Source organism: Equus quagga, chromosome 18 (genome assembly GCF_021613505.1).
Source record: "Equus quagga isolate Etosha38 chromosome 18, UCLA_HA_Equagga_1.0, whole genome shotgun sequence".
Classification (NCBI taxonomy): domain Eukaryota; kingdom Metazoa; phylum Chordata; class Mammalia; order Perissodactyla; family Equidae; genus Equus; species Equus quagga.
In genome coordinates, this window is record NC_060284.1 from 34,236,731 (window position 1) to 34,263,700 (window position 26,970).

At 38.2% G+C, this 26,970-nt stretch overlaps 2 protein-coding genes across 6 annotated transcripts in view; one reads left to right on the top strand and one right to left on the bottom strand.

The window, feature by feature from the left end:
* On the bottom strand, nucleotides 1–26,811 carry EXTL2 (exostosin like glycosyltransferase 2). 5 transcript variants are annotated; one of them, XM_046645251.1, is made up of 7 exons: nucleotides 18,811–18,930; nucleotides 18,424–18,576; nucleotides 16,760–16,878; nucleotides 16,165–16,243; nucleotides 5,185–5,612; nucleotides 4,468–4,538; nucleotides 1–2,049 (listed from the first exon to the last, which is right to left on the bottom strand). In XM_046645251.1, exons 4-7 carry the CDS (start codon nucleotides 16,167–16,169, stop codon nucleotides 1,561–1,563), a joined length of 993 nt encoding a protein of 330 aa, XP_046501207.1. In that variant the 5' UTR covers nucleotides 16,170–16,243; nucleotides 16,760–16,878; nucleotides 18,424–18,576; nucleotides 18,811–18,930; the 3' UTR covers nucleotides 1–1,560. The 5 variants fall into 5 exon arrangements, with proteins under 5 accessions (XP_046501207.1, XP_046501206.1, XP_046501208.1 ...); XM_046645250.1 differs by lacking the exons at nucleotides 16,760–16,878; nucleotides 18,811–18,930 and adding an exon at nucleotides 26,792–26,811; XM_046645252.1 differs by lacking the exon at nucleotides 16,760–16,878 and having other exon boundaries at nucleotides 4,468–4,535; nucleotides 18,811–19,488.
* SLC30A7 (solute carrier family 30 member 7) overlaps nucleotides 19,681–26,970 on the top strand; it is a 76,764-nt gene continuing 69,474 nt past the window's right edge. Inside the window, exons 1-2 of the mRNA XM_046645247.1 lie at nucleotides 19,681–19,940; nucleotides 20,159–20,260. Of these exons, the coding sequence (XP_046501203.1) occupies nucleotides 19,861–19,940; nucleotides 20,159–20,260 (182 nt within the window). The 5' untranslated portion in view covers nucleotides 19,681–19,860. The remainder of the gene's footprint in view (nucleotides 19,941–20,158; nucleotides 20,261–26,970) is intronic.

Consider the following 26,970-nt stretch of genomic DNA (forward strand, 5'->3'; position numbering starts at 1 on the left):
TGGTAAAAGTTTACTTTATTTATCTGCCCAAGAGGCAAAAAAATCACTACCAAGGTTGGACAAAGTAGATAACTAACATTATAGATTTTTAGTGAGGTTTTGAGTTCTACTGGTTTTATCTGACTGCATTAAGACGCATACACATGCCAACGCAGGAAACAACATATGCTCAACTAACTGCACAGAGACTTCATTGTTGCAACATTAACCACGATTAATATTTTCAGAGCTTTGCAATTGGGAGAACATAATGTCATTATACGTGGAGGAGGAGAAGGAGGAGGAGGAGGGAGAGAGGGAGAGAAGATGGTAGACAGAGGCCTAATTAAATATTCCTTGCCATCAGTAGTGAACAAGGACCAAATATAGACACTGTGTAGAGCACAGATATTAATTTGCATAACAGGACGTGGGCAACTTAACAATGAGCTGATGTAGTCCCTATAGAATTGCCTGCTATGACTCAGTACTCTTATTTTTTCCTGTATCTATGTAATTGAAATTTCATCATGATGAATAATGCCTTGGATCTTTTTTGAAAAAAAAAAAAAAGAAGTTCTGGATTCAAGAGAATGACTTTGTGCATAATCCATACCACTCTTTAAGATCCATGAGATCACCTACGCCCTGACAATAAAGACCTTTTGACAATAACATTTTTAACTTCCGCCAGTTCCTACTTAATCATTCTTTCAGAAGCGTTATCTTATACGTGTTTCTTAAACTACATATACTGTATGTAAAAAATAAGAATTAATGTACAATCTCAAGGTCAGATTCAGTGACAAAATGCACTACCTGAATCTTGTAACAGATTTACTCCTTGCTGCATATAAGTTGCATATAAGAAACATAGGCTGCACTTTTTTTGTGATCCATGCAGTAAATGTTCACAAAAATCAAGCAAACAACTAGACATCCCTCAGCTACTAAAATTCACTCCCCTAGTTACAACAGACTTATTAACAAAAATAAAAGCGTTGATAGTTGCATCAAAACCATGCTTGGCTGAGGCAGTCCTGGAAAGGGTTGGGTGGAAGGACCACACGGGAAGCACTGGTAGTCACGAATGTGTCACTTGTTTTTACATGGGATTGAGACTATTCTCTCTTCACATGGCTTTTCCCTACCACAGGCTTTTGCGAAAAAGGCATTTCAGACTTCAAATGAAAACAAACATCCTTTAATGAAAAAGCTGAGAAATGCTTCTCTGATCCTGGAAACAGCTTTCTACACAGGTCCTTAAGGCAAATGCCAGGAGTCAAAGAAATTGGAGAACAGTCTCAGGATGTAAACAACAAAATCGCTGACCAAGGCGTTGTATCTGTGGACAAAAACTTCTCACAAGAAGACCTATCTGGATAATACTAGCTTTTTGGTTTTTGAAGTTCATGTGAATTTCATATCTTAGGAGCGCTGTACATTTTTTATTTTGTAGAGACTTCTGGGGTGGATAAAAGTTCATGATGTTGCTTAAAAAAAGAAAACAAACCAACCACAGCACGGATGAGCTACTCAAATACTAAGCAGTTTTGAGGTTGGTTTTTGTTTGTTTTACTTTCACATTTTACTTTTGTGATTGGCATAAGGAAAACCAAACTGAGAAATCATAATGTTGGAGTATTTTAAGGGCATGCTACCATAGATATTAACAAGCTTATTTATACAGAAAGACCTCTGCAGAAAGTGCTCTGCTCGATGCCACATTCCAGAATAGCCACCGTTGCTTTCTTTTTCTAAATTGCCCATGTTTACTGGTTTCACAAATACCCCTGAAGTCTTCCCGATGTGCTTGGCAATGATAAAATTTATGGCGATATCATCACAGTTTTGCGTCTCATCTATCAAAGCATGGACGGCTGCAGGTTGCCTCTGAAAGAGTTCAAGGTATTTGCTATTGAAGAATGAGGCTCCTATCAGCACCATAGAGTACTGGTCACCATTTCCAAAGCCTGGCGTTTGCAGCTCAAAACCTCCATAACTGTAGATACCTGATGACGTAGACACATGCTTTCTAGGAACAAATCCTACAATTTGATCAGGAAATTGCTGAAAAGACAGAAAAAGAACAATTAAATGTGGCATTTCTTTAGAATAGACATGGCGAAAAAGGCAACGATTTATTACAGAGAGAATGAAACTGATTTGTCAATTTTATTTTATCCTGGCTTCTACATCTCAATTTCATCAAACTCCAGGCAACTTCATAAACTGATGTGCCAATAAGTTTACAAGACAAATCCCATCATAACCCAAATATCTGACAAAATTTCTAACCTCACAAATGTTCTCCTAATCCAAACATTATCTGATATTAATAAACCAAAGAGTCTGGTTCTTCAAAGTTTGCTGCAAGAGAAGTTGACTGTATGAATGCTACTTATTATAGAAGATAAGAAAATATAACGTGATTATTTTGAAAAACTGGTTTAATCTCTTAGGAGTATATAAAATTATGGATCTGAACATATGATTTTACTGTTTTTCCACGCTGATTTCAATGTTCTTGAAAGTCACTGTTGATTTTAAACAGTGCTATATTTTATTCTTTTTCAGCTTGGGTGTTTCCTTTTTTAAAATACGAGAATATATATAGGGGCTGGCCCAGTGGTGCAGCGGTTAAGTTCATACGTTCCGCTTCAGTGGCCTGGGGTTCCCCAGTTTGGATCCTGGGTGCAGACCTATGCACTGCTTGTCAACCCATGCTGTGGCAGGCATCCCACATATAAAGTACAGGAAGATGTGCATGGATGTTAGCTCAGGGCTAGTCTTCCTCAGCAAAAAGAGGAGGATTGGCAGCGGATGCTAGCTCAGGGCTAATTTTCCTCAAAAAAAAAAGAGAATATATATCTCATATATATGTGATGAGATGTATTAGGATCTTTGATGAAAGGGGAGTAACAAAATACTTTATAATATTAAGTTGAGAGTAACCAAAAATTAAACAAAAAATCAGCAAACAAAAGAAAATCAGTGAAGCATGAGAAAGAGGTAATAACTTACAGAATTAAAAAGTTTAGTTCAATCTCATAAATAATTTGTTTCACTCATTTACTGAACAGACACTAAACTAGGGACACACACACACAAATCACGCTGGGTTAAATGCCATTCAAAGAACTCATAGTCTAGAGAGGGTACGATGCAGACATAGGAACAAGGAACTACCCATAATGTGAGATAGCTGTAAATGCAGTTGGGTAAATCTCCTGGGAGCACTGAGGACAGAGTGACAACTATGTTGCTGGGAGGCAAAGGGGAAGGTCAGGGGTTGAGGGATAAAGGCTGGGAGGCTTCATCTTGCTTGCCTCTATATCCCAAATCATCACATCAGTGCAGGGCACTGATGAGACTGAATCTTAGGAGTCAGATTATCTTGGGCAATGGATTGAAATTGTCCTTGATATTTTTACAAATAAAACCTAAAAGCATATTTATCCATCTTTAATTATGGTTCACCTGGATTGTTCTAATTAACCACAGTCATATGTCCTCTAACTCCTGACATTTTAGGTAAACTGATTTTTACCGGAAATAGGAATCTCACAGCTAGGGTACCACATTAGAACTTTCTGCCTAAGAAGTTTTTATTTACAGGGCTGGAAAACTGCTGATATTTGGAAAACATTTGTGGATCAGTACACGAGGCATGTAGTTAAAAACTGAAGTTTTTAAAATGCTGATATCTGCAGAGTACTGTGACCACTTACCATTAATATCTAATGTTGCTATAACCCAGTTAGCTAATGGAAAGTTACTAAGTGCAAATTAGATCATTTATTGGGTAGCACAGTGTTGAATTATTTGATAGGACTTCCGAGTTTTTGTGTGCAGTTCTGGTTTCAGGTAATTGTAGTGCAACTTGTGAAAGCCAGTTACTATTACCACATATTCAACAGGAAAGAGCTGTTTTTATAGACTAGTGAGCAATTTATGCCTGTTTATCCCAGCTAGGATTTAGGGGAAAAAAAATGAAACCTCCACCACAATGGTGCATGTAGAATTACTATCATTATTATTCATTTCTAAACAACGGTCTCAGAATCAGAATTAAATTTTGTGGATGTCATAAACGCTTTCTTTTAAAGAAAGTTATACACAACATTAATATAGAAATGCACTTCTCATTTGAAACACATGTCTGTGACCTTGTGGAAAATATCTCTGGATTCTAGTCTTTGCTATAACATATACCAGATCATTTCCTTGTTGTTCTCTGGCAGGTGGTTCTAGCTCTTCTCCCCAGTATACCAAATATACATCAAATATACACAAAAGAGACCATAACTTTCAGGTTGGCTTAACTGAGTACAGGAAATCTTGATTACCCCCAAACAAATTCATCCATCTTTTAGATAAATATTGTCTACACTGTTTTGGGTGAGTCCCACATTCAACCATGCTGTCTTGTTAAACGCTAGATAAGATAGTACATTGGTGATTTCATAAAGAATACAGCAATATTACCTGCCAAACTGAGAAAGCGAAAACCAGGTCTTGGGCACTAATTAGCATGTCATCGTCGACCATTAAGACTGCTGAAATGAAAGGAAAAAAATTTAAATCCAACAGTTTGGAAATGAAAACATTGTAAGATACAATGGTGTCCATATAGATCATTTAAATGAAGTATTTTTCTAACAAAAATAGTAAATAAGAAATATATTCTTGGAGAGATTTGTCTAGCAGAAAAAGTTTTTATTTGAATTGTAATTTATGTTATAACTGCCTGAGGGGAAAATCATCATGTAGTTATCATCCATTATCTTAGAAACTAATGAACCTAAAAATAAATAAAACGAAGATTCTTTTAAGCAAATTACAACCTCTCGAAACTGCTATGAATGGGAGGAAAAAGGAGGTGGCAAGAAATACATCAGGCATAAGTTAAATGGCATTTTACTACCTTCTGTAGATGCAATAACACATAATTATAGCATATCTTCTTCCAGAATATTAACCTTTTTGTCATTGTTGTAAGATGTATGTGATTTCTTCCCCAGGAAACTGCTTCTTGACATCTGGGAAATTGCCCCTTAAGTTTTTCAAAGTGCTTTCTTATGATTAAATTTCCCTGTTTTCTCCAGACACTTAGGCCAAGTAGAAGGGCCAGAAATCCACATACCCGCCCCCAGCTCTGGTTAGCTGCAGCCCTGCCAGGCTAAGAACCCAGTTGCAACTCACCACTGGTTTCCAGCTCAGGAAAGACCTGGAGTCGATTTCTCATCCTGTTTGTTGTCTGTAGTTTGAAGATCACAGGGACAGGGTGAGGCCCCAGAGAATTCCATAACTCATCTGGTCCTTTCTCCCCAATGTTGTTCCACACCACAATCACCTTGTGCAGATGTGGTACTGCCTGATAATGATTTAAAAGTCTCAACAGTAGATCCGTTCTGTTGTACGTCTGCATTATGAGGGTAAAGGAATCTAGGGTGGACTTGCTCTGGGATTTTATTTCCCGTCGTAAAGCAAGCATCTTGTCTTCTTTGATATTAGGAAGTAGAGTGGTCAGAGCACCAGCTACCAGCAGTAACACAAGGATGACTACCAAAGAGAAACGGAGCACTCGAATCCCCATCACTCTTCCAGGAAGTTTGCAGATGTGGCAACACCTGGAGTAGGAATGGAAATAAAATATAGAATGTTAGCATTCTTACTAGTCATCATATTTTGTTTCTGCTTATTTTAATGAGAGAGGTTAACCTCATTTTAGTTGATTCAAATGCAGTTCTCCCTGCCTCTTTGAGAGGGTGATTTGGCTTAAGATAATAAGGACAGGGAATCAAGCTTCCCTTCTGGGCCTGCTTGCTTTGCGGTTGCAGGCAAAAGATCTACACACCAAACAGGAAGAACTAAGCAGTGCATTTTAAAATTTGCCTTCGTTTTACTACTAAAAATTTGGACCTGAGATTACATTTTCAAATGGGATCTTACTTCTCTTAGTAGTCTACTAATTTTTTTAACAGCTTTATTGAGATACCATTGACATATACAAATCATATATATTTAAGGTATACAACTTGATGTTTTGATATACATATACTGTATTATACTAACTTTAATCTTACTTTTTGGTAGCAAACTCTTTTCTAAATGAAATCATATGCAGGATCTTAATCTACGAAGCAGACAATAATGGCTGCAGCAGCAGCAAACACTTACAGTGGGTTTATTACTTATTAAGCCCTGTGCTATGTACTTTGCATGTCATAGTATGTACTTATTCCTTCAATAAATTAAATGAATTGTTACTGAACACTTACTGTGCCAGGTACTGTCTAGGTTCTGTGAATGTAGCAATGAAGAAGATAGACAAGGTGTCTAACGTTAGTAGCAGAGGAGATAGTAGGGCAAGACAGATAACAAAGTAAGCAAACTCAAAGATAATTTGGGACAGTGGTAACGAAGAGAATAAATCAGAGTGACACATTAAGCAAGGGCCAGATGATGAGAGATCTTGTCAGCCTGAATAAGGAGTATGGATTTTATTTTGAGATAGGAAGCCAGTGGAGCGTTTTGATCAGGGGAGTAACAGGATCTAGTTTACCTTTTACTATTATTATTCCCATTTAATAGTTTGGATGCGTATAGAGGTTCAATAACTTTCTCTAGATTTATAAACAACCTAAGGAATGGCGTTAGGATTTACATCCAGGAAAATCTGCTGCTAGAGCCCAGGCTATTCATCATTATGGGCTCGGGAGTGTACAGCCTTCGATTCAAATCCAGGTTGAACTGAGGTAGGGCTCCTGAGCTTCCAACATACCCTCTCTCACAGTATGTAAGGACCACAAGGCATTGTAACAGCTACGTACTCTCCTATTCCTCACTATGCCTGAAGGACCCGCTGGAGATGGCTACAGAATAGTCACGAACAGATGAACGGCGAATATAATAGAACTGATGAATGTGGCCTGCATATTCACTGCTCAAAATATTTCTGGCTAATCAAAACTCTCAGTCATATAGGGAAGGCAGGGTTAAATTTCACAGATGGTTTTACAGAGACCTAGAACTCTGATTTCCTGGCCTCCAATATAGTTTCATTAACACCTTGCTGTCTCCTTCTGGAGCACTGTTGGCTTTTAATTGTTGCTGTTTTTTCATCCTTCTGTTATTTCTGCTTCTGATTCCAGACTTGACTTACACCTCCAGAAGCTACCATTAGCTTTTTAGGTATGTCCTTATTTTGTATTTGCGTAGCTGAGACTTCATATACATCTTAGCATACATCCTAGATCTATTCACCACTTTATTCAAGTACAAAAGCCAGAAATGAAGAAAGAGAATGTTCAAAAAAATTTACTTATGAAAAGACTGAAAACAAAAATCAAGTAGGAGTTTCTGAACAATATTTAAAGAACACCTTTAAGAAAAAATAGATCACTTAGAACCAGAAAGAATGAGATATTATTATTCTTAATGACTTTAATTGATTGACTCATAGCCTATTCTCTCTTACTATTTTTGATACAATTTCTCTTCTTAGGCTACAGTAAGCATATCCCCTCATCTATTTCTTAATACAAATACAATAAAGGTAGAGATGAGTTCTTACTGCTAACCACAGTCGTGGTATGTTAGCTGTACAGAGCCATGGTCACTGTTCTTTGTATAACTGCCTCTGTACGGTTTATTTTTGGTTCTCTCCATTTTCTTGGAAAAGCGCACTGCGTGTGTATATCAAGCTCTTGATTTCACACCCTGTGGTTTAAGTTCGGCATTTGCAGCTAGGCATGATTCCACAGGAAATCCTAAAACCGTAGTCTAAATCTTCCTAACAGATTAGATTCCAAATGAAATCTCACTTTACTTTCTAAATGATGGTGAATCAACCTTTTGTTTTTCATTGAAGAGACTTGATAGTGGTGGGGTTAAAAGTAACAATCACATTCTCATGGTCTTGTTTCACGTTGTGAGGTGTGTTTTCTAACTGCAGTTTCTCTATAGTTCAGCAAGGACACAGAGAGACCATATAGACCATGTTTAACATCTTCCCTTGAAGTTTACAACAATGGGGAATGGAAAATTCCAAGGGGGCTAAGGGCATACACTCCAAGATGTGATAGTGTGCTGAGGCACGTGCAAGCAGAGGAGCTTATTCACAATGACAAGGCAATGATCATTGTCATTCAGCAGCTTCACTTTTCAACAGCCCAGATTTGAAAAGTTTGTAGTAACCGTTTGGGGGAACGTTCAAGGATATTCTCTCCTGGTCTTTCTCTGTAGCCTGTTGTGTTAAGAAAAGCAATTTTGTGTTTCCCCTTTTATCATGGCCTCACTCTAAGATACGAATAAAATGAATTATTTTTGAAGTAACCTCAGCTTTACCATGATTATTTTTCAAGGACAGTAATCTAAGGTTTTAGAGTACAATGGTCTCATCATATGCCCTCCTACTAAAACTACACATGTTCTTAATGTAGTCAACCGAAGACAAATCATTATGAATTAAAAATCTTGGTTCAAACGTCTTGAAAATCCTAACACTGAATCAAAAGCAGGTCTCATAAAAACATATTTTCAGTTCCACAAAAATGGCTACTTACAAGCACTCAGAGTAAAGAATCATCTGACAATTGTATTAAAGTATAGCCTGACTAAGATCTTTATGTTTCTTTTCTACAGCTGAGTAGGAATAGCATATTGTAAAACTTACATAGAATTGTTTCCAATAAGTCAGATAAAGAAAGAGAAATACTGTATGATCTCACTTATATGTGGAATATAAAAACAAACAAAAACAAAAAATGCACAAAAAACAAAGCTCACAGATACAGTTAACAGACTGGTGGTTGCCAGAGGTGGGGAGTATGGGTAGTGGGAAAAATGAGTGAAGGGGGTCAAAAGGTACAAAATTCCAGCTATAAAATAAATAAGTCATGGGGATGGAACGTATAGCATGGTGACTACAGTTAATACTGCATTGTATATTTGAAAGTTGCTAAGAGAGTAGATCCTAAAAGTTCTCATCACAAGGAAAAAAATCTTTTGTAACTATGTAAGGTGATGGATGTTAATCAGTCTTACTGTGGTGATCATTTTGCAATGTATACAAATATTGAATCATCACATTGTACACTTGAAATTAATATGTTATATGTCAATTATACCTCAATTAAAATTTTTAAGAGTGTTTCTAGTCTATAAAGCAGCACTGATAACTTACGACCTAACAGTTTTAGTCTAGAAAAAGTAATGAAGATTAATTACCATAGCCTACTATAAATATATATTGTCAAACACACTCCTGGGTGACTGCTTCACTTCTGTCTATACTTTTAAGTAGGAGTTTATCCCTGTACCCATCACAGAAATTTCCTCTTTCAGATAGCTTCTAATCCCCTATTTTACCAGTATCAAATGTGTTTTAGGAGACATGAATAATTGATATCTTTAGAAACAGTGTAAATATTTCATGTGATATTTATTAAATAACACAGTCCAATAAAATTATGCAAAATTTTTAGTCTGTAAAGAAAAGCAAGAACAAGAACTTTACAGACTGCAGTGAAAGTGGCACCTCTGTACTCTGAGGCTCGGTGAAGTGTGGAACTCTACTGTAGGCTTAGAAACAGCTTCAGAACCGTTTGGAGAGTACTGACGAATAGTTTGGAGAAGAAAGATGAACAGTTTAGAGAGTAAGGATGACTTCATGGCTATTTGGATTTCATAGCTTATAGCTTTTTTCTCTTCTTTCTCTAGAGAAAGAACCTCTCACTTAATTCACAACTTTGAGCTTTGAGCAGGAGATAAGAGGAAGAACACATCTGGACGACCTACACCTTACTTGGAAAGAACCAAGAAGTAAATGGAGCCACCTGCCGGATCTCTTGCCCTCAATTCCTAAACCTTCCTCTTAGGTTTCGTTTTTTCCTTATTTCTTTTTAAAATTATGTCTATATCTTTACTGGCAGCTTGCCTCATTCCAAAAAGAATCTGACAGCTCTTAGCTAATTCCCTTTCTGCCTTTCTCCTATCTATGACTACATAACATTAAATATGACTGATTAACAGTATATGTCAGCAAGACAAAACAAAAATGCTTCCTCTTCTTCTAATCCTCTGAAAAATCAAAGATCCTCCCCAACGATTTTTTTTGCAGATATGTTAACTTATTAGTTCTTCATAGGTAGAGAGTACATCCTTTTAGTTATTTTCATATTGTTATTCTAGCATCTTCTACACCAGGGGTTTTCAAGTGGGGATGATTTTGCTCCCCAGGGGATATGTGGCAAAGTCTGGAGACATCTTTGTTTGTTGGGACTGGAGAGGAGATGCTATTACTCTCTAGTGGGCAGACGTCAGGGTTGCTGCTAAACATCCTACAACGGCCAGGGCAGCCCCCACAGAAAGAATTATCCAGCCTAACATGCCAATAATGCTGAGATTGAGAAACCCTGCACTACATACACTCTGTCTAAAAAGACATACTTCAACAGGATGGGGGAAGGACCGCTAGCCAGATGGCCTCTGAAAACCTCCCTGCCATTTATTATACTCAAACAGTGAGGGATAAAGCGATGTCTCCAAAACTGCCCCAATATTTATACGCCTTATTGTACAAACACACAAACTCAGAGAGCTAAAAGAGACCGCAGAGCTTTGCTAAGCCAAGTTCCTTGTTTCATAGATAAAGAACTCAAGGTCCAGGCATAAGGAACTTGCCTAAGCTCATGCAGCTAACCAGCAACAGAGCGGGGGCAAGAATCCACATCTCCTAAAGGCACAGTCCATGACTCTTTCTACTGTGTTATGATAAATTCTGCAAGGATGTGTCAAAATATTAGTTCACAAGACTGTCACTAAGGTACTTGTAAGATAATATAAATATCCATACTTGGTATGTTGAGTTTTTTTTTTTAACAACTTTATTAAGATTTATTTCACATACCATAAATTTCACCGATTTAAAGTATGCAGTTCAGCGGCTTTTAGTATATTCCTAGAATTGTGCAACCATCACCACAATCTAATTTTAAGACATTTTCAACACCCCAAAAAGAAACCCCAGATCCATCTTCATTCATAGGCACTAGTCATTCCCATCTCCCCAACCTCCACCCCAGCACTAGGCAACCACTAATCTACTTTCTGTCTCCATAGATTTGTCTATTCTGGACATTTGATATAAATGGAATCATACAATATGTGGTCTTTGTGTCTGGCTTTTTTCACTTAGTATAATGGGTTCACCCATGTCAGAGTATATATCAGCACCTCATTCTGCTTTTTACTGCCAAGTGACATCCCATTGTAAAGATATACAACTGTTTTTTATCTGTTCATCAGTTGCTGGACATTCAGGTTGTTTCCACACTTTGGTATTATGAATAATGCGGCTATGAACATCCATGTACAAGTTTTACATATGTTTTCATTTCTCTTGGGTATATACAGGAGTGGAATTGCTAGGTCATTATATCATAATTTTTAAATATCTGAGAATTGAAGTAGGCTTTGGAAGAGGATTATTTGAAATTTTAAGAAATTTTCTTAAAAGGGGACATATGATACAGCAAGCAAGTAAATAATACGTAGTCTGTGAAGCAACAGTTACAAATTCTCTAATGCATGTCTTTAAATGGACCTGACAACTGGAATTTTCAAAGACCTGTTATTCAGTTATTTACTACATCATCTATCAAAGTTCCCTTGAAGGGACACTGTTGAATGAAGAATTCTTTTCCCAGGGCTGGTTCCTTCAGACTGAAAAAGCAATAATTATCCAGACAGAAGCTTGAAAACAAATATGCCAGAGCATAGCATGAACAAAGATTAGTTATGTCCTCTGACTCATAAGGTAGAAAAGCAGTGACATTGTACATTGAGAAGCTGTCATTTTTTTTTTGATGCCACAGATGGTGGAAGCACAATAACTATTCTGCCATTTCACTATGAGATTTGCCTCATAATGTAGATTGTTTTCTCCTCCGTCTCATCCTCCAAAATAGGTACTTGCCTAAAAACTGATGATTATAGAATATAGATGCTCAGAAAAGGGCCCTCAGCTGCCAAGAGATAAAAATCACTCCAAGGTGGAACGCAGAGGATAATTCAGAACCTGGGCTTTTCTTCTATAAACATGCAAGAAGAGTGGAAAGAGACAGCTATACAACGGATGAGCAGTGTCTGGCCAGGTTCATGGTATGATGACGATAGACATTGTTCAAACTGAGGCAAAGGGACATGTGGTGCCAAATCCCAAAAGGACTTTCCTCCTCTCTACCTGCAGCCAGCGTGCTGATCCATGACCCCATGTGTTTACACCCCCTGTGTGGCTATTTCCTCTACTTACAGAGCCCTTTCCTCTCTCCAGCTGACAAATTCCTACTTCCGGAATATCTTTCAAATATCCCCTCCCCTGTGAATGTTTCTCTCACTCCTCTCCACCCTCAGGGCTCTTGGGAACCGGGCGCATAGTGCTACCAGACCTTGTTTCCAGATATTATGACTATTAACTGTGCCTTCAGCTCCTTTTTGAGTCTGACTGCATCTTGAGGACTGCCAGCCTTTGTAATCCAGAACTCTGCCTGGCCCGGTTTTTGAGGAAGTGCTCACAACACTTTGTGGTTGAATGGAATGAGGGAATCTATGTTTTAAATTGCCTTAAACTTCACAATGGATGAGAACTACCTGAAACTTTAACAGAGTAAACTCAAATTAAATGTAAATTAGGGCCCAATTAAGACTAGACAGTATCCAAGATACCCTTCCCTCCATAAAAGACCTGGGTTATCACCCATCTGGTGACTAGGAGAGCAAGTCATGAAATGTTGCCTCAAGCACAGGCCACAAGAGCCATCTTTCTACTTCTAGTTCTGCAGCCAAGCTACTCGATTAAAAAAAAGATGTCCCAGAATTCTGATTTTTTCTTTCACATCTTTTCAAAGATATTCTGTATTAAAATACCTTTGATCCCCTCTGTTTCTATGGAAGCTCTTGGGGAATGAGCTGATTTTCCTTGGGGGAAAATCACCATTTGTTAGATGATATCATCCTTGTGAACTTCCCCAAACTTCTAGAAGGTAATATTAACCAGAAGCTATATTACTTAATCCAGCAGGCAGCATATGCGATTTAAACAGACAGACAATAAAGCCTTACCTAGTTGAGAAATGAAAATACAGTTTGGGTTCAGAAACTAACAAAACCCTATAGACTTCAGGACAACTGGCAGAAAAAGAACTGGCCCAAGTCAGTTTATTACTGCCCATAGTAAGTCTCTTCCATTAAAATTCTAAGCAGCATAAACTAGAATTCACTCCATTGCAAAATACAGAATGCCAGAAATAGTACATGAAAGATTACTTTTCTTCACGAGTCTTTTCCAGGTGTTATACAGTATTCTTGGAAGCATTTTTGCCTTTAGTATTTTCCCCATATTCAGGAAATACATCCTTTTCACTGTTATTTTGGAAGTGTCATACAGCTTTTCTCATTTTCTGCCAATGCTATCCTCTCCTTCTTAAATGATTTCCCCTCACTTTTCCTCCCATCTGTTCTTATAAGGTTCTTCTTAACTCCCATTACTTTTTTCACAAGTCTAAATACATCAAAATAAGTTAAGTTATTTTGTGTTAATAATAGTATTTATTTAGGAACAGGAAAGGCAGGATTAGGAATAGAATTATAATAATGATGACGATAATAAATAAAAAGGTCCACTTGGTATCACAGATTCATCTTTTAATCTTGCTATGTTTATGACCAACTGTACAGTGATATGAATGGATCATTTAGATGACTACAATCTGGATCAGCTGTGACATGGACAGGCTATTAGGGTTAAACTGATTCATCTTTTCCATTGACAGTATAACTGGCTACTTATATATGATCATTGATAGTCAATCTAAATCCTGTCATTTAGAAGGCTTAGTCCTGCCCTTACTGCATTTTGAGACTATAGTTCTGAAACAGAATTGCTAAAATATATTGATAAATAGATACATTTACTTCAGTATCAAACTTGAATAGATAGATGCTGCCGCCAACAGGTCACTTCTCACTGCAAGCTGTAAGGAAAGAATTTCTGTACTGGTTACATTAAAGATCAAGTCCTCTTGGTGGCAGTCAGGTTGAGCAAGCCATTCCTTTATAGGTAAATCAGGTTAGCGTGAACAACAAGGGCAGCATTTAAAACAGTAACAGCAGACACTAAGTACCTGTGTCTCCACTTCCTTTCCCAATCCCAGACTGTTACCCACAGCAAAGGCTGCCCATCGGGCCTGGCATTATTTTCCCCCTCTTAAGCATGTATCAAAGCATCATATTTTTTCTCAATACTTCTCCAGCAGTTACTATCAAGTAACTTGTTTGCTTTATCACATTGATTTAAGAAGAAATAGCCTAAAAGTATTATGCATAAAGTCTTTTTTAAGCATTGCCTCCTTCAATCCCACCATTTATTACTGAGGCAGACAGTGAGGTCCTCTCTACCCTCAAAGGGCACAGGTCTGAATTATGCTAGTTGAAACTTCCTTCTAGCCTTGCACCTTTCTCCAGGAATTGCCAGTTAATTGCATCTATGATGATGATGATGATGATGATGATGATGATGATGATGTTTGGCGATGACCAATGCCATGGACATATATTAGGGCAGGAGTAGGAATGGCCTTATTCCTAAGAGGAACATCCATGACTTATAAGGATCCTAGGAGTCAAATACACCCTGAGAAGAAAGCCTAGAAATAGAAAAGCATTTTTAGCTCAGTAAAGTGCCATGCAAAATTAGTTCTAGAAATGGGTCAAAAAGAAACCAAGTACATCTGCAAATGTATTACTTTTACCATTCCAGGATACTGGAGCTTTTCATTTGAACTTCTTTCTGTTTTAGTCACAGGAAAATGAAGAGGAGATAAGATTGTTAGGTAACGGATCCCTGGAATAGTCTATGGAACCCTCTCTCTTTTACACAATCCTGGTTTTCAGCAATAAACTCACATTCCAAAATTGCTTCTCTAAGAGAAATAGATTTTATACATATGAATTATGATTTATAAATAGTTTTAGATATCAAACCTAACATGGAGGCAATCCCAATTCATATGAGCTTTATGACTTTATTACAGCAAGGTCAAAATATCCTTGTTAGATATCTGTCAGTCAGCAAACATCTACAGGTGCTTACCACGTGACCAGCACTGTCAGGCACTAGGGATGGTAATGAAGTGGCCACCCAGTTCCTGCCCTCACAGAGCTTAGTAATGGTAATGAAGTTGTCAGACCCCTTCTCCCCTTATGTTACATAACATCTCAAATCAGTAATGTTTTAAATCTTTAGAGAGAAGGGAATTAAAACATACCCACCCCATCTTGCAGATAGGATAGCCGAGATTGAGACTATTAAGTGAGTTTTCCTGAGCCACAGAAAGAGGGGTGGGTCAGAACAAACTCCCAACTCTCACACTTGAGCCACTTTGTATTTTCACTGTCTTTTGCACAGTCTCTATTTTCAGCTTTGTTCTAGTCTACCAGAATGTTTCACCTTTATAGGTATGGACTTTTATAGGTATGGACTACAATCTGGACTACTATTTCAATAGATCAGTACTTTCTAACAGATCTTGGCTCAAGTGAGAACTTTTACGTCCACGGAAACAAAAACACCTCCATAAGGAAATAATTTTCCTCAGATAAAAATAATGGTACTTCACCCATGTTCACAGCCGCATTATTCACAACAGCCAAAAGGTGGAAGCAACCCAAATGTCCACCGACAGATGAACGTATAAACAAAATGTGGCACAGGCATACACTGGAATATTATTCAGTCTTTAAAAGGAAGGAAATTCTGCTACATGCTACAACATGGATAAGCCTTGAGGACATTATGCTAAATGAAATAAGCCAGTCACAAAAGGACAAATACGATATGATTCCACTCACATGAGGCAGCTAGAGTAGTCAAACTGATAGAGACAGGGAGTAGAATGGTGGTTGTCAAGGGCTTAGTGGAGGGGAAATGGGAAGTTATTGTTTAATGGTTACAGTTTCAGTTTTTTGCAAGATGAAAAGTTATGGAGATTGGTTGCTCAACAATATGAATGTACTTAACATTACTCAACTGTGCGTTTAAAAATGGCTAAGATAGTGACCATTGTATTATGCATATTCTACTACAGTTTTTGAAAAGCCAAAAAAAATACTGATACTTACCTCATAATGGTAAAGTTTTAATTTTTTAAAAAATTTTCCTTATGGCTTCAGTAACTGATAGGTTCAGGCTCTCTTGGCACTATGAAGGGAAATCAAAGAATTTTCTGTGATGTTTTTGTCAATCAGCAGGAAATTTTTAAAAAACGCTTTTAAGCCATTGTCCATAGGCTTTGAATTATTTTTAGAAATTAAAATTTGCTATTCTGTGTTCTAAAAATTACATTTAGGCAATGAGATAATGTCTTCCTGTGAGGCTAACACTGCAACACTTTTGTTTTCATCTTTGTCTTAAGTATCCAAAAGTAGAATAAACTCATTATCCCGATAATCTAATGTGTTTACACATTTGAAACCAGAACACATGTCATGGAGCAAGACTTCTGAACACATTAGCAATTTGCATTTGTATTCAACTTCCAGATTTTGAAGGATCTGTAGTTTTATCTACCATCACAGCTCCTTTTTTCACTAATGGTTCATAGAGCATTCAATCTGAAGCATCTAAAAAAAAACCACAGGGTCTACAACAGCGTTGCAGATAAACGCCAGGGTTGGTTACTGAGGAATGACAGATGGCATCCCTCCTATTACTTACTGACTATTGCTGGAACCTCAGCTAGAGATGAGCTTCTGCCCTTAATTCTCTCCGCTGTCATTTCTCACAATCCTCAATCACATGTCTGAGAAGCTGGGGTGTTTTTTCCCCCATATAGTCTGCATAATTAATCAAATGCAATTAATTAGTAGGAGATGATCTAAACAAATATTAGGAAGCTCTGGGTAGAAATCCATTTTATGATCTTACAAACCCATTTAACCTTGTATTATATGAAGGAATTAAGAATTGACTGAAGACTTTCAAGATACTGCCTCAGTAATGACCACCTGAATAGGGCTGAAGAATCATTTTTGATTTTCCAAAATCATGTTCTTTCATGATACAAGTTATTGAAGGGGCAAAAGGATGGCTTTGCATATATCGAAAGACTCATTGAGTGGCAGTTGTCCCTCCTCACTACACAGCGGCATCCCTTGTGTGCATCTTAAACATCGCACAGTTCTAAAATCCTGATTTGCCCTCTCATCTGCCCTTCATCATGCTGCTTCTCCCCCTAAAATTCCTCCAGGGAAAGAACTTGGACTTATTAAGCTTTGTAACCTACTTCCCTTCGACCACTCCATGCCCAGCACAAGAGCCTAGCACATAATAGACACTCACTAAATGACAGTTGAATGAATGAAAGAAGCTAACCTTAACTTTGATATGACAACATATATTGATTAGCATATATGGGACAAATATTATTTCAAGAGGACAAAATAAGTGAGTCAAACATTTTCCTCTCATAGAACTTTTCCTATTTAAATAGCGTCCAATTTATACTTCCAATAAAATGCCTCTAGTATTGAAGTTGGTAATTATGCCACCTGAGACTAAAAGATGTGCAGTGGAATTGCCACTTTTTCAAAGGAGAAGGCCCTCAGGGAAATATCTATCTTAATCTTTGGAGGTGGGGAGTGGGGGAATTTGGGAGTCCCAGAAAACCAATATAACTGAAATTAACTTCAATTTGTCCAACTTATTTCAAAACTATTTGAAAAAGGGCACTGCAGATTTCTCCATAAACCAGCTGAGCAATTTCTCATTTGTAACAATATAGGATAAAACGCAGAATTTATTTTTTAAAAGCAGAATAGCAAAATACAGGCTCAAATTGCAGCTGACCTTGATGAGTTAAGAGAACGCTGGAAATCAGTTGCTGAAATTTGGTTATTTCTATATATCCTCTCCCCCTCTAAGTTACATCATATTGAAATAATGCAGTTTTGGAGAAAAATCCAATTGCCATGGAAATATTTATCTTTAACCTAGTCTGCACCCACTTAATGCTTCCCCAGCAGTGCAGTAGAGTAAAAATCAAAGTCTATGGCTAATATAAAAGCTTCCTAAAAAATATAATATTACTAATTGAAAATATTTCTACGTTTAGGTTAAAACAATGAAATAGACGCCAAGAAAGGAAAAGACAAGGTACTCTTTCCAGAACTTAATTTCTGGAATCTAGCTGTTTTTACACAGCAGCTTTAATTAACATGAACATTTTAAAAAATTGTAGAATAAGTAAATTATATTTTCATAAATAAAACCACAGAATCCTTACCCCACACACGCACAAAGTTCCCAGAACTAGAGCAAAACATGGATATATCCTCATGGTAAAAATTTTTTAACACGAGAGCATTTTGCTATTTCCTTACCTCGAGCGCAGAAGATTGCAGTGGGGCCAGTCGATTTATTTGCTTGCAGCCCGGTTATCATAAAACGGAAGGGACGTCTCGCTTGCTCATTTTTTGTTTTTTTCTAAACCCAGCAGCGTGCATTCAGCCGACCTCATTCGTTGGATTAATAACCTGGAAAAAAAAAAAAACCGCCCGCAAAGTGAGCGCCTGAAGCAGGGGACAGTCCCCGGGTGGCCGCCCCTCCTTTTCGGTGACGCTCCACTTCCTGTTAGACTAGAAGGCAGTTCCCAAGAAGCTCGATTTTGTAGTTTCTAGCCCACCTCCAAAAGCGAGTCCTCATTTTCCCCATTTCTTCTCCAGAGTAGTAACTTTTAACCGTTCAGGTGATGGACTACCTGACCTTACCCAAATAGTTTCCTGGAAAGGCGCCCGAAGAAGAGTTCCAGCCACCGTGGATGCCCGGGACAGGCCCGCCGGGCTCGGTCCCTGCTCTCCGCACGCCCTCGCGTCCCACCCCCGCGCCAGCCTCTCCGGCGCTTCCCTGAAACAGGCAGTGAGGTTCCGACAAGAGTTACAGCTGCGGCTGAGGCCCCCGCAATGACCTGGAAGTGAAGGGGACGTGCACGAGTTTGGGGGTATCAGCAGACTGAGATCGACAGGGAAGCAATGCCTTAAAGAAACGTCAATTCCAACACGATCTCGTGGGAGCTCCCTTTAAAGGGCTTCTTTTCAATACATTTAACATTCTTTCGGAAGACGATTATTGGTTGCCTCCTGCGTGGCCGTACGGAAGGGCCAGGCGCCGGTTTCGGGGTCGGGGTGGGGTGGATTACTAGGATTTGAACGCCCGTAGAGTTCACCCAGCAAAACCATCACTTGGGCTTCCTGCAAACTGGCGGCAGGACAACCCGCCGCCGCAGGGATTCTTAAGCACTGCTACCTATACCACTGGAATTTCATGCTAGTAGAGGAAATGGCGAAAGGACAGGCGCTGGGCGCTGGCGCATCCGGGAACAACAGTGGTATGCGGTCGGGGTGGGCCCCACCGGGCTCTCAACCTCTCAACCAGCCCAGTCTGCAGGTCGCCACCTCAGGATTTTCTTCGAGTCCAGGCGGCGGGACACCATCGCAAGTAGGTCCCTTAGACCGCCCAGTAGTTGCCACCTCCTCCCGCCCCCACAACTTCTGCCCCGCCCCCGCCGTAAGCCCCGCCCCTTAAGAGCAAGCCCGGCTCTCGGCCCCGCCTCCTTCTTTTCCCGTCCCAGGACGCGTTGCGCGGTCCGGGCCGGAAGTCGGCGAGTTCCCGGGCGTGTGTCGGAGTCTGTGTCTGGAAGAGGCGCGCGGCCCGGGACAAGCGCTAGGAATTCCCATCTGAGGCGTCGCCACTGTCACTACCCTCACCCACGGAGCCACTTATAGAGCGGAGTAGACCCGGCCCTTCGCCGGGCAGAGAAGATGTTGCCCCTGTCCATCAAGGACGATGAATACAAACCACCCAGATTCAATCTGTTCCGCAAGATCTCGGGCTGGTTTAGGTGCGTGGTGCTGTGTTTGCGGGAAGGGGGTGTCCAGCAGAAGGGGAGAAGGCCTAGCCCTAAGGATGGCCCGAGGTCCAGGGAGGGAGCGTCAGGGGCACTCTCCTTCGCTGTGAGGAAAGGAGCGTGTGAACTGGGAGGTTCGTGAAAGGGGGACCCAGTCTCCGCGTCCTGGCACCCTTTTGACTCTCGTGGCTCTTCCCCACTTGTGTGCCCAGGTCTATCCTGTCGGACAAGACGTCCCGGAACCTGTTTTTCTTCCTGTGCCTGAACCTCTCTTTCGCTTTTGTTGAACTACTCTACGGCATCTGGAGCAACTGGTAACCAAAGGGGAAAAGGGTTGGGGCGGAAGCAGGGGGTGGGGGAGACGAAGAACTGTTTGCTTAGTGCCACGTAGCGCCTCACCGGGAGCTTCAGGTCTTGCCTTTGCCACCACCTCTGCTGCCGAGTTGCTTTCTCATATCCACACCAATCTGGCTTGGATGGACACATTTCTTAAGATCCGGGGCCCATCACGTGCAGCAGTTCAGATTTGGATCCCTGCCTCCTCCCTCCCGCCCCCTGCTCCGTCAAACGAAGAGTAACAAGTCCCCTCCTCAGTCTGGCAGATGGAGAAAGTCTTTCGTTTGTAACTTTAGCTTTACCACTTTCTTGGAATTGGGAGAAATCTGTTCCCTGCCTCTCTGTGGGGGAGTGGCATTTGGATTTCACCCTTAAGATTCCAAGAGGGAATATCTGAGATGTTCTGCTTAGTTTGTTATTAGGTCTTGGAATGGGGAAGAGGTTTATAAAGGGGATATCCGGAGAAATATTTGTCATTCTCTTCTCTCTTTAATTTTATGCTGAAACTGTCTTATGATTGTCCTCTGGTTTTGACTGCAGTAGAAAATCCCATATTGTTTTCTAAAAGCTTAGATTTCTTGAGTTGATGGTTTTTCGTGTCACCTTTGGGGTTTTTGTTTTAAACTACTTTGGGAAGAGATTGAATCTAGTGTAACTTTGTGGAGATGAAGTACTATTGTTTAGGTATTTGCTGTTGAATAACTTAAGGTCTTGTAAAATTGTTCAACTAACAGTAAGATCATCACCTGTCTAGGTGTACTGATTTGTCTTCAAATCTCATATTCATTTGAGAATCTGATAAAAGCCAACACTCAAAATTCTGTAGAAAAACTGCGGGGTTTTCTTGGGTTCCTTGAAATAGATCTTGGACCCCAGGGTTAAGAACCTATGCCCTTTATGCTTTATTTTCTATTAATTAAGTAGTCTTAGTCTCTTTCCTTTAAGGTCCATTTTCAGGGAGAATTGCTGTCTTTGATCTTTATCTCTGTTGAGATTGAACAATGACGTTAGATGATATCACCAGTTTTTGTGACATGTATATTTTTATATGAGAAAGTGGACTTCTTTTCAATTCAAATGTCAGTTCAACTTTATAAAAAATACTTGGCAGATTATGAAGTTTGTTGGTTTAGTCACCACTTGGGTGTAAAAGGCATATTGAATAAAAATCTCAATATGTGTAATAACCATTTTGAATCTTTCGGGAATCAGATATATTTATCCTGTAATATTAACACCCTTCGGTGTATTGTGCATGTTAAAAGCACTTTATTGTCTTAATTTGTATTGAAATAATCATATTTTATTATAAATATGCAATATTTATATTTTTCTTTTCCAAAATTATGCCATATGTGGCATATGTGCTGACTGTGTCAAGACTATATCTTCGTTTGCATATGTACAGTTTTGCTACAGTCCCTTTATATTACATTGTATTTCCCTCTGGCCTTCCATTGCATAAATTACTATGTGAAATATCTTGTTCAAGGAATTCATATTTGAAGTGCCTAAACCCCCTCTTTAATGGAAAGTTAGATATATAGTAATTCTTTTGATTTGTAGAGATCTGTTGGGGAAATTTCTAAAACCACTGTTTTCCAAGCCATTTGTCAATATTCATCGGTACGCAAGGAAAACATCAGTGGTACATGCCTTGTTCTTCTGCTGTTAGGTAGCTTGTTCTTCTGACCTTAGCCTCTCTTCTCCTCCAATTTACTTTCTTTGATTGTGGTGTTAGATCTTCCAGTTTGAAATGTGAATTAGTGTCTGTTATGCCTAGATCCTTTAGCAGGTATTCATCATTATGTTAACCTCCATGTCCACAACCACTTATTCCCAATATTAATTTTTATCAGTAGATTGCTTGGGCCTTTTCGTAATCTGTTTTTTTTGTGTCTTGTTTAAACAGCACGATTTTTAGTCCCCCTTGTTGACTGATCAACATTTTCTTTGTATGACTAGATTATCTCTGTTTTTGAAGGTTCAATTAGATTTTAAGTTCCTTGAGTAAATTTCTCACTAAAATTTGTTTATATGAGTCATTTCTGTGTTCATTTTCATTTTGTAAAAGTTAAGTTTTAAGAGGTTATGAACATGAAATGTCAAGAATTTTTTTCCATTATGGGAATAAAAGATGGATAAACATACTCTCTCTTGACAGACATTCATAGAAACAATTGATCTAGTTGCAACACTGTTAACTAGTTTTATTTCTTGTCCAGAGGCTTCATTTTAAAGGGAGACCTTACAGTTGATTTATATTTTTGATGGTGAGAATGTGTCATCAGTGGAAGAAACCGAAGCTCTTTGTGTATTTTTACCCCATTAAATATCCACTGCCTTTTACCTTTCCACCAGAACGTAAACTTTATTAAAGTCTGGATCTTTTCTGTCTTATTCAGGCACTTGAGTACATGGCGCTTAGTGTGCTTAATACATATTTACTGAGTGGAAGAATGAAGTGAATGTGTGGAATTAATCTACCTACACTAAACATGCTAACTACCCCTGTTGGGGGGAAAAACATTAAACTCTTCCTTTCTCTTATTATTAGAAGTTAGTAGGAAAGTAGGAATACCATATATGATCTTTCCTTTGAGGGTTCTTTTCCTTCTAGCATTTTATTTTCATTTATTTATTGTTGAGTAATTATTTCATCCTGTGGTAATATAAGAATGTGATTTTGTACCATCTAGGATTAAGTTCTTTTTCAAGTTACAGAAAAAACCCAAAATAATGATGGCTTAAACAAGATAACACTTTATTTCCAAGATGGCTGTTAGAGTTCCAGCCATATCTAGCAGCAGAATGTCCAGAATGGAGCGAAAAAAAGATAAAAAGTGTACAGTGTCTTTGAAGGAGATTTATCTGGACACTAACACACAACACTGTCACATATTCAGTGGCTAAACCTTTATCGCAGGGTCATGCCTAATGGCAGCTGTCTTTGTTCCAGTCAACCGGGTATTCTGCTGAAAGTCAAGGATTCTTTACTGAGGAAGAAAGTGAATATGTGGATACTGTTGTCTCAGGAAGTGGCACTAGAGAGAGAGGAGCTAGTCCAACTTCATAGATGGAAGACTGAGGCCCAGGGAGTTTTTAACTTCTGAGAATAGCAGCAGAGCCTAGAAGCACCTGTCATTCAAGGTCACGCCCCCCAGGCCCCGGCCCCGGCCCCGTGACTTTTTTCTAGTATCTTAATATAATCTCCTTTGTTTTTATGCTCTTCTGTTTTATGTTTGCATCACTGTCTGGTAAAAAATTTAATTTCAGTAATAGTTTTTTACCAAAGCTGTTGCAACCATTTTTCCTTTAGACATAGAGGAAACGCATCTAACTCTGAAGGTAGATGTCTTTGTGTTAGCAAAGTAAATATTTGTTCAAGAAATGTTTTAGGCCATCCCGGACATTGGTTTGGTTGTACTTCTCTATAATGTGTCATAGTGTATGTTTGTAAAGTAATTCCTTGGTAAAGAAAAATGCTTCCATTAGTCACATATTTTCTGTAGAATTAAAACTTTTATATATCTTAGTCTTTCATCAGCTTGTCCTTTCTCGAAAGACATTGCTTACCAGCTATGGTGATCACTTTGGCATTCCTCTGGTTTTATTTTTCACATTAAAAACGTAGATAAATATTCTGTTTTGCTGAGAATTTTTTTAAGTAAGGGATTATATAATGGAATGTGGTAGAGTGGTGGGTTTTTCACTGTAACTCTCATTAGTTTATTTATACAAATGTCAGGATTCTAAGAATTTTCTAATTTCTTGCTAAGAAACTGATAGTTAATAGTTTCTTTTCCCCTTTCCATCTCATGGAAACCTATCTTGATGATCCCCTATTTTCAATTTTGAATTAATGTTTAACAACCATTATAAGTATACTGTTAGCTTAGTTACCAATAGGCCTTTTAAAAAATTTTTATTATGGAAAGTTTTAAACATATGTAAAAGTAGAGATTTTAATGGACCTTGTGTCGCCATCACTCAGCTTTAACATTTATCAACAGGTGGCTTATTTCTTTTCACCTCTTATACCTCTCCCACCATTGGATTGTTTTAACACAGATAACAGATATTATATAATTTCTTTCATAATTACTTCAGTATGAGTCTCCAAAAGATGAGCCCCCCTTTTAACATAACCCGATGCCATTCTCACCTATAAAAATTAATAATTTATTAACATCAAATGTCCTGTTAGTGAGTATTCAGATGTCCCTTATTGTCTCATAAATTCTTTTTAAAGTTGGTTTTACAAATCACAATCCAAACAAGATCTAATCCAAACAAGATCTGTAGCATTTGGTTGATAGGTCTCTTAAGTCTCAATTTATAGGTACTCTTTCTCTCTTTCTTTGTTTTTGCCTCCAGTAGACTTTAAATAAAATCCTTTTCAAAAGTTTTTTTTTGCCAAATGTTCTGTTCACATTTATTATATTATGCTTCACTGATCAGGTTTCTCTTTTATATCTTAAGAAGTTTTCCATGTTAATATATCTTTAGAAAGTAGTCACTTAAAAAGAAAGTTTAGGGGCCAACCCGGTGGCACAGTGGTTAAGTGTGCATGTTTCGCTTTGGCGGCCCGGGGTTTGCTGGTTCGGATCCTGGGTGCGGACATGGCACCGCTTGGCAAGCCATGCTGTGGTGGGCGTCTCACATATAAAGTGGAGGAAGATGGGCACGGATGTTAGCTCCGGGCCAGTTTTCCTCAGCAAAAAGAGGAGGATTGGCAGCAGTTAGCTCAGGGCTAGTCTTCCTCAAAAAAAAAAAAAAAGTTTAAAAATACGTTTTAGAGAAACAGGCAGTACTTAAAGATAGGAGCCCGAAACAAGTATGCTGCTTTTAGCAACTAATTTTTCTTTATCAAGTTACATTTGGTGTGTAAATCATATAACCTTAAATATTCTTTATGCTACTTCTATTTTAAAAGGAAATTTATACCATATAGTTTTAAAAATAATTCATAATCAGAAACATTTCCTGATATTGAAGATGAACAATAAATCGACATTTCTCTTGAGCAGTATTTTGATATATGATGGGTGAGCAGCAAACTAGAAGTAGACTGTTTTTCACATGAATTTGCCTAGTAGGTGCAGCTGCATAATTCTCAAACCATAACTACCAGGTTTCAGTGAAAAGATCTCATATTGCAGTGCTTTAAGAGAACAGGATGTTCTTCCACCTTGGAAGAGGTAGCAGTTTTTTCAGGTAGAATCATATGTTATGATATACTAAAAATAAATAACATTTTGATGAAAATTAAATTTCCTTAAAATCTCATTTTGCTGAGTATTAAAATTGCTATGCTATATCTAAACCTCTTTAAAAGGGAACTTGATTGCTGTAGTATACAAAAGAGTGTTATCATTTTTTCCCCTGTTAAGGCGATGGTTGGTGTCCATTGAAGGCATATAAAATAAATTTATTGTGAGAAAGATAGTGTGTGTTAATTTTCTAGCGCTGCTGTAACAAAGTACCAGAAACTGGGTGACTTCACAGAAATTTACTGTCCTGTAATTCTGGAGGCTAAAAATCTGAGATCAAGGTGTTGGCGGGCTCGGTTCCTTCTGAGGGTTATGAGGAAGACTCCGTTCATGCTTTGCTTCGGTCGCTTTGCTGGCTGTCTTTCAAGTTCCCTAACTTGTAGAAGCATCCTCTTGGTCTCTGCCGTATCTTCACTTGGTGGTCTCCCTGTGTGCCTGTCTGTTTCCAGATTTCTCCTTTTTATAACGAAAGCAATCATTGGATTAAAGCCTACCTTAATGACCTAATTTTAACAAATATTGTCTGCAGTGACACTATTTCCAAATAAGGTCACGTTCTGAGACTGGAGATGTAAGACTTCAACTTACAAATTTTGAGAAGGACGTAATTCGACCCATAACAGGTTTTACTAAATATAGTGTAGATCAGTAAATCAGTAAATATTTTTTTATTTATATTTATTTAGCATGAATAGCCTGCCTTCTTCTACAGCTAATTTATGGCCATTTAAAATAAAAGTCACATACACAATAAAACCCTTAAAATAAATAAAAACATTAAAAACTGTGTATAGAGAGGAAAAAATAAACCTACTAAATATGTAGACTAATGTAGTTACTGAAATTGACTTAAATTTAGGTTTAAAATTCCATAAAATCAAGACAGGATGGGTAAAAATTCTGATTGTCAGTTTTACTACAACACAACTAATATCATTTTACCAGAATAGAGAGAGAGTTTTCTGAAACCAAATTTCAAAAGTAACTCACCATCTTAGTCCTTTGTTAGAGAATAGGAAACAAAATCATGAAGTGTCTTTATTAGTGATTTTAAAACACAGTGTAGAGATATTATTCAAATGGGTCTTTTATACCTCAAAATAAAGTGGAATTACTATTTCCGGTGTTATATAGCTATTAAGGTCCAAGTGTGTAGTTTTAGGGTAATCTAACTATCCAAAGAAAAATCTTAAAATAACAAATCTGAGAGAATTGCATGAATAACAAGACCCTTACCTTGTCCTCCTCAGGTGTCAGTTTTCTCATTCAACATTTTCATTTATTCACTCATTCTCATTCTGCTTTGTGTTGGCTATCAGATGAGTACAGAGAGTACTTAAACCATCGTATGCATCTGTATTTGAATAAAATATACAAGGTTCATGGTAAAATTTAAGACATTTTCCAAAGTGCTT

Coding starts and splice junctions, on each gene's coding strand:
- EXTL2 (XM_046645250.1), bottom strand. Junction 4,539..5,184: donor TCCTGAGCTGGAAACCAGTG/GTGAGTTGCAAC, acceptor CTTTCATTTCAG/CAGTCTTAATGGTCGACGAT. Junction 2,050..4,467: donor TCGCTTTCTCAGTTTGGCAG/GTAATATTGCTG, acceptor CTGTCTTTTCAG/CAATTTCCTGATCAAATTGT.